Below are 13,871 nucleotides of genomic sequence, written 5' to 3'. Positions count from 1 at the left end.
ATTCTTAGCCAGTATCGAGCGTGATAAAATTCAACATGTGTCCATCACTCTTCTCACCACTTGTAACACAATTTATCTCTCGTGCACAGGTAATATCTTTGTAGAATTGGAGTATGTGCTGTTCACAAAGGACCAAAACGATTTTACTGGGAAATACAATCTGATAAACGTAGATACTAACAAGCACACAACATTTCGTCTAAATTTCAGTGGAATCGTATCAAGTGGAGAGAGTTATTGTAATAGGGATTGGTAATTCTCTAATTTGAAAAGTGACCTTAAAAGAACACCAAAAAGTATCCTCCTTAACGTAAGATTTTGTTTTCGAATACTGACTTAAGGACAGTAAGTAGCAGGTAGAAAGTTGATTTTTTAAAAAAAAATATTGACTGTTTAATTTTTAAGTTGTTTAACGTCGTTCATGTTTATATTTGCCCTTACCAAAGGGACATGTAGATTCCGAAAATGCATGGGTTAGTTCAACAACAGTTCTGCACTGCCTGTTTGTCGCTTTGTTTAAAGTGGATAATCATGTTCTGGCAAACGGGATATATGGATATCCAGTACATTACACTAAAATCCCTCGCCCGGTTCATTGGTTTACCGCAAAATGACTAGTCTTACGAAGATTACCATACAAATAGAAGCATAGTAATAGACTGGTAGGTTTTAAATTGTTCAATCTGTTAAAGTAAATTGCATTGTGATTTCTTCTAAAATAGTTTGTAGTACTCACCTTCAGCACTAAGTTGGATTGTGCAAAATCAGATAGGCGTTTTTACACTGTTGAGAAAGTAACACAGTCTAAAGGGCAGTTGTTTATTATGTGAAGTAACCACTGATGGTCAACTATTTTCGACCAAAATAATGTTCCATCCCAAGATAGTAATGCATGTTCCAGAAATATGTACGCAATTAGACGGTATTCCAATTAAATATGGAAATTAGAAATACACAAAGCTTTGATCAGTACATAGGTTTTTGTTTCATCATGGTTTGAATGAGCGTTACTTTCAATGCAATACAAAACGTAAATTCATTACATTCGTATTTTGGCTTGCTCTTTACCATTCTAATAGATCCCCTCTAAAGAACATGTCCCTATTTTGGATTTTGTTTGTTTTGGGAATGACATAGATGAAACAATTTACTATCGATTAATTCTGTTAGGATTTGTTCGTTTATGCATGGGCTTTGCCTTTGTGTAAATATTAATGATTGATAAATATTTGATAAATATCATAAGGTGAAAATATCGTTAGCGGTTCCCAGCAGAATGTCTAGAGTCAAAATAAGTTTAAGGCCCCTCGTCATCTTGGCTTTTGTATGCATGACATAAAGGACTCTTGAAAATATCTAGAAACAGACAATGATCAAAAAAGTCGCCTGTGTTTGTATTTAAAACAAAGAGAGGAATCAGTCATGACGAAATAAGAAGGAAAACACACATCGAAAATGTACTTTTCTAAACATCCTATGAAGGTATTTGATACTTTCTGATGTCTAACATGTTGAGTTATGTTAATAAAGAGAAAAAGATCTCATGAAACAACAACAAAATTACTTTTTTCGTTACACTGATAACAATTCTGAACTGATAATTAAGCCAATGTAAAGAAAAGTCTAGACACGGTATGTCGCATGTGAATTTGTTCCGTTTCATTCTCGGAAATAGAGACAACAAAAATGAACGAAATTCATCGACCAGATATAGTTTACTAATAATTTTGAAGGTGACAGCTTTGATTCACAAGACCTTAGCAACTATGTTAAACCAATGATGAACATCCAATTTATATATGTATAAAGCAAGGCTCTGACTGGTGCTCTATACAATTACAAAAGTGATATGCTTCAAACGTTCTCTCCAAACTCTATTTCGATATATTTTCGGCCGAGCATTTTGTTTGGTAATCTTATAGCAAATATCATAGACTAAGGTTTTAGAACGATTTCAGTCAATATATGATTATTAATTCTTGATTAAACGTAAATACGTGTTGCCATCCTAATGGTCTTCAAAGAATTCTTTCTTAAGCTTCTAGAGAAATCTAAAATTGTAATTCAGTAATGTGATTACATAATTTTGAAAGTTTTCATTAATGGTCAATGTTTCAACAGTTAATGCGAACAAGGGATCTTCGCCATTAATTTGCTATCTCTCTTTTAGTAATTGCTTTTTAATACACGACACAAATTTTGTTTCGTTTAAACAGTCACTAAATAATTATTTAAGCATTTGCATTCGTCACACATGCAAAATATATCTTGTTTAACAATATTCAGAATATAAAATTTCTTGAAAACTGCATTTTCTAAGCAAAACAATATTTTTGATCTAGCAATCTTGTTTTTAGTGTGTTTTCGAAACAGTTGAAATAACACTTTGAACATCAAAATCCATCCAGATTGTCCATTGTGGCTTTTACAGTTTGACATGTGCTGTCTTGGAATACTTCATCTAGGCCTATTGGCAAACAAGATAATTTACAAAATTGCCGCTTGTTCAATGGACTTGGAAGAATCACAATCTGAGAACATACACTTTAGTTTAGTATGTTTGGTTTTGTCCTAGCCCATTACACAGTTCTAAGAAGAACATATCAGAAGTTCAAAACGATAAACACTGAGATCAGCCGATAGTAATACTTAGGCAGCAAGTACACGTGTGTTGCCTTCCCCTTCAGTTCGTTATAGAGGAACTATTTACAACAGCACATGCAACACTGGCCATTTTGTCGGTTTTGTTGACAATACGATATGCATGTGCGGAGAAAATTAGATTTGAAATCACCTTAACCGACCTGCTAACACGTCTGTCAAATGATTGGGGATATCACAAAACCAAATCGAGGTTGGGGGTTAGGGATAGGGGTGGGCGTTCGATCTAGCGAAAACACGCGCATGTCAGTGGATGTGATAAATGTATTAAACTTATGATCATATATGATTGATATATGGATAGATCAAACAAAATGATCGATATATGGAACTTGATGTATCGACATATTCGATCAGTGTCTTGGTTCCTAATAGTGGTAGGTTACTGCATTTGTATGAGCAAATATGAACAAGTTTTTCAGACGGAATACTGCACGTCCTTGGAAGTGCAGTATATCCATCCGACAAAACGAGTTCATATTTTCCCATACAAAGGAAGTAACATATTTATTATATGCTCATTTATCTTATTCTACCTAAGGCTTAATTATATAAACAAAATACACTACAATAAACAAAGTAACTGACTGTATGCAGTATTCCAAATTAAATACACAAGCGCAGAATCATCATTACACAACAACATTATTAATGCGCATATAACACCGCCCAGATAAGTTTGAACTTTGTCGCGGGCTAGACATAACATTTGGAAGAAAATGGTGTTTTGGTCTACTTAAAATTTAAATTTAGATTCATATTGTGAATGAATGCGCATTGCAACAACTTTTCCATTTGATCTAGAATGAATAGATTTTTGTATTTTTGTCGATTCTACGAGATTTCGTGAAAATGGACTCGATTCATCTGTACAAATTCTAGATGAAATACATCGGATTGAAATGGGAGGGGGGAGAAGCGTGTTGACATCTGCTATTGTGTTTCTGTTCTGTCATTAACTATTTTAAATTATAATGTGGGAAAAATATGAAGACTTTCCGTTGCAATTATCAAAAAGACCCTATGGAATTTAATATTTATTTCGTTTTGAGTGCAGTAGGGAGGATGTAATTACACTTGGACTATAGTCAAAATTACTGTAAAATTTTGAAATGTGTTATCAAGCTACAGAACCCATGACATGGCTCATGTAATTCGGATTTGCAGTACTAAGAAAGGAAATTCAGAATGTACAACTGTAAGTATATTTTGTGTCATTCTTATTACCAGCTAAAGAAGACAGTTTAAGAGTTTTCACTTTCATGCTATTTGTAGGCACCAAGCAAATTTATGAAATCTGGCATCTCCCGCCGAAATCCGAAACATTGTACCAAAAACATTAAGTCGGAGTGTAGCAAAGCATCTGGCATGTGGCGATCCACGAAGCATCTGCATTTGTTCATTCAGAAACAAATGTAATCAACGAAAACGTAAACCGACTGATATGTGAGTGTACATTATTTGTTTACAAAAGGTGCTGGACATCTGCATCCATTGTTTGTTTACAACATAACTTTGTTCCTTTATAAGTGCAATATGAAGTTGCGCGCGAGTTCAGTATCGTAAAATACTCTCTGACAATGTAAATTTAACGGGGAAACAAATGATCATATAATAAATATAATTAATGTACGGTAATATTCATCAAAATTATGATGCTGTACTCGATATACTGTCACACATATATCGAAATTGAAGTTTAGTTCAATATATGTGATCGTATATATATCGTTTCATCCAGACGATGAACATAAGTTTCAGATTAAATGGCTGACGCAACAAATGATGAAAGAGCTACTCCAACCAGCCTGCCGATTGATTCAGAAGAACACCCTTTTTCCGCAGACCTCTTTGTTCAGGTCACAGTAAGTTAACCAAGATCGTTCATCGGACATAGGTCACCAACAACAACAGTAGATCTATTACACAAAGCCTACATAGTTCAATTTCGACCGTGACAGCTAAAAGGTACAAGTACTGGAAAGTGCAATACACTACCTTCCACTGAGATTAACATGATATACATTCCGAATGTGTGCACATAAACGGATTCCTAGTTTATTAAATTCATTCATAGGAACTGCTGCACGAGATTATTATCATAAAAACTATGTTCACATATGAATATGTCTCGAAAAAGAATAACTATACTGGATTATTAGAACATGAACATTTCTTATCATTTAATGTGTACATCATCTGCCAGTTCATCTATAAAATGTCGAACTTGGAAAATACTAAATTATATCCTATTTATGTAACATAGGTCTGACTTTCTCGAAGAGTTTCAATTAATTCCAGCACATTCAATGTATTAAATAATTTCTTTAAATATAAATTAACACCAGAACCAGGATGAGAATGAACTTTTCATTTCTACATCATTTGAACTTGTCAACAAGTACTTGACCTTTCTAACCAACTAGAAATCAGGTGACCCATAATTTCTTCTGCTGAAACCAAGTATCTAAACTCAGATCACATCATATTTGTTGAAACTATCACATCTAAACGTTCCGAGGACAAAGACTGAAAAATATGTTTATCAATGAAAATGACTTATCTTAATGTACAACCCACATCGTACATACCTAATAATGTACAATATGTTATACTACATGACATTTATAATCTACAATCATAGAAATTAACACACACAATATAGATACGCATAAGAGCAGTATATAAATTAACATCGTAATAACCGTAACAATTTCAAACATTTTTATAAACGTATCACTAATTCATAGAATTAACATTAATTCAGAAGTGTGCCTACATTCAATAACTTTATATACATGCTATTACAAAACGTTGGAACTGGTGTCGGTGAATGCAAGATACACTTATAGGTTAATACGTCATTAGCTGCGTAATGACAGGTATTATGATAATATAGTTTCTTACAAATGAATGATAAATACAGCCTTCCACTGGGTTACACATAGTACCAATTATACTGTATATAACCAAGTTAAAGACTGATTGACAATTTATTGAGGCCTCAAAAGATTTACAGGCAGATTAATATTATGAGGTAGATTATATAATACTTTCTGTATATTGGGCGAGTATTAAAGCACTTAATACATATTGACAGGAAATTAAAGAGAACGTAAGATTTCCACATAATTGAAAACTCGAAATATATCATTATATTGCCTGAATTTCATCAAAGATATTTGAAACAAGATTTAGAAAGACTTGCTTTCAGATATAGGACTCAATTCGTTATTACCTCCAGACAGGTGTCCCTTTCAGAAAGGTCAACGAACTCAGTCTAAATATTGTTTGTCCACATATTTCATTTTGGCCATAACTTTATTATCGGAATTTTCTTTTACAAAGCTTGTTGAGGACTACTACCGCGAATTTCAAACGCAGTTTTCATCTTAATATAACGTACACTTAAGCTGCTAATCAGATCGAAATTCAAGACATCTGATATTTTCGCCAATTGCATACAACACCTATCAGCTAGGCCATATGGTATACATTAAGTTAAAATTTCCTTTCAAATGAAGTACATTTTAATTAATTATAGTGCACGTAAAAGTATTGTCATCATAAAGAAATCACTATACGAGTGATGTTCTGTATTCATTGATGATTTTGAATCCTCGGGAGACTTGCACGATGAATAAGGGTTTATTCGAATAAGTACGCAAAGCACCAACAGCGATTCTTGTAATTAGAATGTACACCATTTTAATGACTTTTACAAAAACTTATTCATTTTTATGTCACAAGCTGAAATAAATTACAGTAAGAACTTAAAAATCACATTCACGCAATTTAATCAATAATAAAACACATGGTTGTATTCAAATTCGAATTATGGGGTGGCGAGGGATTAATTGTGGGTCAGGGTTCGTAGTATATTCCAAAGTACTTGTGTTTTGAGCATGGTTACTGAATTTAGGTTCATGCGAAAACCTACTCAATTGTTAATGATGATGCTAATTGCCTTTAAAGTATCCTGCTGATGGCATTCAATGGCATTTCCCTAGATGATACGGGGAGGCTCATATTCGATTCGAATGGAATAATAACATCTACTAGACACTCCTTATCTTCTGGGCTTTGGAACAGGTTATAATCATTTATTTATGAAATGTATTTCAGGCGGGCAAATCCAATGCCTTAATAAAGAAATGAAGAGAAAGATTGACGCAAAATTAATATTTCATTGAGTCTAGCATATATAAAACGAATGTGCATTCGAATTCAAAGTTGTGTATATATTTAGTTTGCAAGAGCATATCAGTTAAACAAAATGAAAGTTCGCTTCAAGTATTTCATCCTTCTGACATTTGGTTTCACTACCATTTTGTTTGAGGGGACGGCCATGCAAAGTTATTTCTGTGAAAGCGATAAGTGTACAAATTTAAATAGCCGGGTATGTACCAAATATTTGCTATGGACAGTTACTCAGATCCGAAAATCTCAGTGCTTTTTGAAATGTTTAAGTCAAGAATGCCAGTCTGTATTCTACAATGATATAACTCAGAAATGCCAGGGTCATTCCTCAGTCTTGACCGTCCAAGATGATTGCCGTAATGAAGAGGGAAGCAATTACTATTCAACATGCACAGGTGAGATATATTTCGAATATGTATGAATGTATGCATGCATGTATGCTTGCATGTATGTATGTATGCATGCATATATGCATGTATGATTGTACAAATTTTGATAAAATATTATTCAAGAATTTGTGGACTCGATGTTACTTTGCGATTTATATCCCCAATGCGATATATGATGTGAAGCAAAAACGTCAAAAGAGGAACTAAATACTTGATACTTGCCAATCTGTGTACCGGACGACAATAATAATAAGTTTTGGAATTTAAACAGCCTTACGTAAATTACGTTTATGCATTTGTTTTCAACAAATTATTACCAGGGAAATGTTTTTTGCGAATGATCCTCACTCCTAATGATGATATTCTGTTCATATGCGCAACATACTATCATAGAATGGTCGTATCATTGTTTGATGGATGATATTGTTTTCGTTTGAGATTTTTTTTAGTCTCCATAATCATTAATGAAACTGAAACGATCCCACTTGCGTCTTTTCATCACCATACACGCTGTTGTATCACACAATTCGTCAATTCTGAGCGAGAAAATATTTTGTTCTTACTCCAGATATAATTAAAAACTATTGTTCCTAAATTATTGCTTGCAATAATATATCCGGATGTACACTTTAGATATAATGTCCATTACCTCATTAACGGTTTTGGTTTTTCTGAGCACATTAGTTAGTAATCAGGTCAATTTGTGCTAAGGACGTTCTGCAGTTCGGAGTTTTACGCTGTTCTCACTCGAGCACTGTCGCTGCAGTTATTCTTAGATACTTTGTGGCTGGCCGATACTGATTCAGGTTGAACAATCTTGCTCAACATCTCCCTAAGACTCGGTGTCAATGTTTAAGTTATTCAACGATGACTTAAGGGTGTTTTTGAAGCGTTTCTTTTGACATTCAATTTGCCGTTCAAGATCTTCTTTAGAAGTTATTTGCCTAACACTCTGGTGACCTGGCCTATCAATATGAGCTCGGTTTTCTTTCGCGGAGCCAGTATGTATGTCTGAATTGTCCGTGTGAGAACATCGGTGCTTGTCCTGACATCGTACGCTGACCAGTTTCTTCAGACAACCATTGTGAAAAAAGGAACTTCATCCTGTGTATGACTTACGTCAATCTGACAAAACCCTTTGACACAGTCGTTGATTGAGACCTATGGAAGATCATCACAAGATGATGCTGCCAGGTCACATTCATCGTATTGGTTGAGCAAATTTATGACCCTACTGACTACCATGAAAGATCTGAACCATTCTCTGCTACGACTTGAGAAAGGTAATGTTAGTAATTGGTCACAATCCTCTTCAGTATGTTACTAACCGTCACGCTTACATATGTCTTCCGTGACAATGACACTTTGATCAACGACATATATCAGACTAATGGCAAACTATTCAATCTAAGAAGTGTAATGGCGAAAACAAAGTTACTGCCAGGGACTAGTCGTAATCCCATATTTCATGAGGACTGGTCCCGGAATGCCTAACCCCCTTTGACACGGAAAAGAGTATGATATGTTCTCTTCAACTTGTTACATTTTTGGTCTCAAAATCACAATATTATGAAGATGATATATTTGATGCACGATCTTACACTAGGAAAACCGTACTTAGCATCAAAGTAAATAGCCTATCTCTCCATGCAGTGAATACGTTTACAATCGTTTTAATCCCTCACTAAGACATTCACGTTATATAATTTATGACGTATATATGTCGGCAGTGTCAGCAACTTTGTTGCACAAGGCAGCACGGTTGACAGGTATAGGCTGGTTCAAAGATAGTTCTAATTTTCATCACTTTGATAATTCCGTTGGAAAAATATAATCAGTCTATATGACCGATCAATTAAGAGACACCGTTGACTGTAGAAGAGTTTGTTGCCTGAAGGTGACGATCAAGGTTTTCCAAAAGGCTATAGAAGATGCATATAACGCTTCTTGCCAAGTTGTTCGTTTAAGGTCGTTAAATTAACTGCTACTTAATGTCATCCACTCATTGATTCATATAAATTACTCTTTATGGTTTAGGTGTTTTTCTCTTTTATAAAATAGCTAAATGTCACGACTGTTGCTTAATGGACTAATATATATATATATATATATATATATATATATATATATATATATATATATATATATATATATATATATATATATATATATATATATATGGGGTGGGGTGGGGAAATGGAACATATCATTTTTCGTTTGTTACTTTTAGTGATGAAGAGTTAAATTTTACTCCGCGGTTGAACCTCATTGTCCACAGCAAAACGGTGGTTTCAGGTTTGATTCGTTGCGTTTAGCCGAGAAATAAGAGTAGAATGTATGGTACCTGTTTAAATATATTCCGTTACTATTTTGGATGAAAGAATACAAGACTATTTATGTTCATCTGGAGATTGCAATCAATATTTGCAGCATAATTAAACGTATACGCACAATGTATCAAGTTTAACAGAAAAAAGAAGAGATACATACAAACAGATGGTTAATGGCAATAATTATTTGTAGAGAGGATACTGTTTTAATTTGCGGAATACTTTGATCAATTGAAAATGGAAGTGGGTAATGAATTATTAAAAATATAAATAAATGCAGACTGGTCTTTAAAAAACACATTATTTGAATCGTATATTTTCAGTATGATGTTAGGATTATTCATAACCATCCAAGTTACCGTCTTTCATTCAAACGGAAAGTACAGCGGTGAAGGTGACTAACTTTGATTTACATTTCTGTCAGAATGAAAAGTGGATGATATTGATTTCGTTTCAAAAGAAAGATCTTGATCCTGTTGCTACGGTGTTTATATCAAAACAATTTTAAACATTTTGTTGTGGATGCATTGGAATTGCAATATTAGTGCTAGTTACACTAACACCCTTGTTATCATCCATCTTGAAGCATTAATCTATTTTTTTGACAGGCAAGCGGCCACAGAACTGTAAAGAAATTCTATGTTCAGGACAAAATACTACAGGAATTTACACGATATATCCCAGTGATGATTCAAACGGCGTGAGTGTCCGATGTGATATGGACACAGACGGAGGGGGTTGGACAGTATTCCAACGCAGAGTGGACGGGTCAGTTGATTTCTTTCGTCCATGGGCTGATTACAAATCTGGTTTTGGGAACGCAGACACAGAGTATTGGCTTGGTCTTGATAATATACATCAACTGACTTCCCAAGGAAACGTGAAACTTCGTGTTGACCTCATTACTCCACAACCTCCAGAACGATCCTCGTATGCCGTGTACTCTTCTTTCCAAGTAGGTGACGAAAATAGTAGCTATATTCTCACCGTTACTGGATACTCTGGAAATGCTGGAGACTCCATGAATTATCAAAATGGCAGGAAGTTTACAACCAAAGACAGGGATAATGATCTCAAAGAATTTAATTGTGCTAGTGTATGCTTTGGTGGCTGGTGGTATTACAGCTGTCATGCGTGTAACTTAAATGGCCTGTATGGGTCAGTTAAGTTTGGGGAAGGACTTAATTGGGGTTCACTTTCTGGACTTTATGTTTCCATGACGTTCGTGGAAATGAAGCTAAAGTAGATTTAAATGTGCACAAATAACATCTATTAGAGTCTGTAGTATTATATATTCGTTAAATGTAAATATACTTGTCAAGGTTCATTTTTATTCCATGAAAGTACCTGATTGATATTAACTGCAACGCACTGAATTGAATACTGCCTTCACAGTTGTAGGTCAGTATTTCATTCAGCGCGCACCACATGCAAATATCTTACGGGTACGATCATGCCCTCATAATATTCTAGGCAGAGGAACTTTTCTTTACTTTTCCCGACACAGTGGTATCAGTAATAGATTGCAAGTGCTGTTAAAACTATTTAACCTAAACAATTTTTCTCAGCGTAAGATTTTGATGTTGTACAATGTACAACAAAATTGTATCGTTTTAATTTTGTATTTATTTATTGTGTTCATCGTTGTGTGTTATTTGTTGTCTATCATAGGCACATTGACAAAGTGCACGATAGTGCTAAGAGTAGTTCAACACTCGTTCTGCACTGCGAGTTTTCTCTTTGTTTTAAGCATACAATCACGTTCTGATAAAAGTGAACTATAGAGATCCTGTACATCAACGTTTAATACTCACCAGTTTCATCAGTACATCGAAAGAGAAATATTATTATGAAGAATATCGTGCAAGTCGCAGCATAGTAGAATAATTATTACACAAATAGCAGCATGGCACAAGAAGCTAGGTTTGAAATGGTGGAAACTGTTGTAGTAAGGTTAATTTGATACATTTTAAAAACTACAAAAATATCCACCTATAATACTACTATGGAATTAGATAACACGGACGTTTATACATTATTTAATGTGTAGCTAGGTCACATTACACAAGTGATCAATTTACTGATTATATTATAGCTTTGACTATTCGGTGCTGCAAAACTTACGCAGACTATTTCCTTGCTAGTTATTATTGACCAAAACGTTTGATTCAGCCTAATAATGAGTTGTTATGTTAAGATTCTAATGTGAATGTGGGATAACGCCGTGAAAGTCAATATATGGCATGCGAGATTCAGCAAGAACCAGAATGTAACTACATGTATACAAATTGTTTGCTATGGTGTTTAGTGTGACATCAGTACGGTAATAAGACTATTAAAGAAAACGTTTATTTGAATTCGACTGATAATATCTTAAATGCCTTTATGTGCAAATTCTTTCACTGATCAGAAGGGTGACAACTCTTGTAACATTAATACTCCTCTTACATTTTTATAAAAATTACTTAAACTTTATAAGCCACATTGATCAATGCTGGTTTGCTTGATATCTTGGTCGGGTATTTATAGTCTAGACTAGTTTCTAGACCCATTTATGTTTATAACAATAATGAAACTGAGAATGATAAGAAAATAGAAGAAAACCGTCTGTTTTCTATGGAGATGTATCATAGCAAATGATGGAAAGAAACCAAGTGCAGGAATGTTGGGAAATGTATGTACAATATGTGCACTCTTTCAATTATGGAGACTTAATTTCTAGAATTGCCTCGCACAAGTAACACTTGGTAATCACACGGTTTAACTATAAAAAATAAATACTACTTTTTATTGCATTATATAGTTGTTTTTTATTATTACTGTTCCATAAAGTACACTCCATCAACGGGATAGCATAAGACATAACTCAAGGTATGAAATCGTAATGAATAAGCAGAAATCATAATGGATGGCTGGCATCTATGATATATGGCGCCAATGAAATATGAGTAAATTGAGGTCAGGATTCGAACTAAAACATTATATGCATTTCAGCTATATGTGCACAACAAAAATTTTTATGATTGGGTTTAAACAAAAGATTCGTTTACGTATGTGAGTTATGAAGAAATACAAATTCATGCCTAAAAATAAATAAAGCTTCATCATATGGCTAGCATACAATACCTGGAACAGCCTTGGGTGTAACCAAGAAATGGAGCTCTACAAGAATGGTCATGGCGTGTGTGGTAGAATAGAAACCGAGTGGGTTTTCGGACTAAATGAATAAGACAAACACAAGGTGAGAAAGATGTGAAATTAATGAAATGAATTAATAAAGAAGAAAGAAAAAATATGTGATGTAAAGATATAATGATTCTCTCACGCTCTCATCATACGATTGACTTAAATCACTCTACACAACATTCAAACATTGAAAATAAACCAAAAAAATTAAATCAATATGAAGTACAGATCCAAGAAACCTCATGGACTGCAGATACGCTTCAAACAGTATTTTACACTACAAGAGAGATTCACATAATCTCGATAATTAACTCTATTACGATTCAAAAAATCTTAAGACCACAACTAAGATTCAAAATAATATTATTAACAAAAACGAAGATTCAAAATAATCGTATGAACACAACTAAGTTTCAACTTATGACCACAAAAACGCAGTTGGAACAACAATTGAACCAAACGTATGCTTCTAGACCCCTTGTACAGTAGCACGATTCATTGGGGTGGCCCACACTCTTATCGGTCGCTCGCACCCTTTATGGATCCACCACATGTACAGTCATACGTATACACACTTACAGACAGCATACAGCACCCGTCTTAGTTTGCTACGTCTACGTCCGTGGCACATACATACTTACATACACACATACGTATCGACAGTACGCAGCCTTAAATACTCAGGAAACTCCAGTCAGCTCTAAACAGTTTTAGACAGCTTCAGAGAGCTTCAGACAGCTCTATTCATATTCACAGTCACAATCACAGTGACAGTCACAATCACAGCGACAGTCACAATTAGAATAATGGCCACAATCAGCTACAATAAAACAAAATTGGTCGTAATAATGGTATCGGTATAATCTCTACATATTTAATAATACTTTAACCTCTAATAGTGACTTGTAATTCAATGTTCAAATCTGCGTTTTAATCAATGCATTATTACGCGATATGACATTACAAACCGAATAAGCTTCGTATATCAAAAGAAATGTAAATTTAACACATACCCCTATGACTGGAGAAAATATGGAGCGTACACTCCTTGACCTGATCAAAAACGACCAGTGTCGGTTTTAGAAATTGATCTTTTTTAAATCCA

The 13,871-nt window shown here is 34.3% G+C and overlaps 1 protein-coding gene across 1 annotated transcript; it reads left to right on the top strand.

Moving 5' to 3' along the window:
• Positions 1-6,940: 6,940 nt before the first annotated feature.
• Positions 6,941-12,375, top strand: LOC149790115 (microfibril-associated glycoprotein 4-like). The gene is made up of 2 exons (XM_089973399.1): positions 6,941-7,256; positions 10,189-12,375. The coding sequence occupies exons 1-2, from the start codon at positions 7,010-7,012 to the stop codon at positions 10,824-10,826; spliced, it is 885 nt and encodes a 294-aa protein (XP_089829525.1). The 5' UTR covers positions 6,941-7,009; the 3' UTR covers positions 10,827-12,375.
• The last annotated feature ends 1,496 nt before the right edge of the window (positions 12,376-13,871 follow it).

Source organism: Sinohyriopsis cumingii, chromosome 10 (genome assembly GCF_028554795.1).
Source record: "Sinohyriopsis cumingii isolate HCF-2022 chromosome 10, ASM2855479v2, whole genome shotgun sequence".
NCBI lineage: Eukaryota > Metazoa > Mollusca > Bivalvia > Unionida > Unionidae > Sinohyriopsis > Sinohyriopsis cumingii.
The sequence above is the reverse complement of the archived record's forward strand: the minus strand, read 5'-3'. Positions and strand labels throughout refer to the sequence as shown.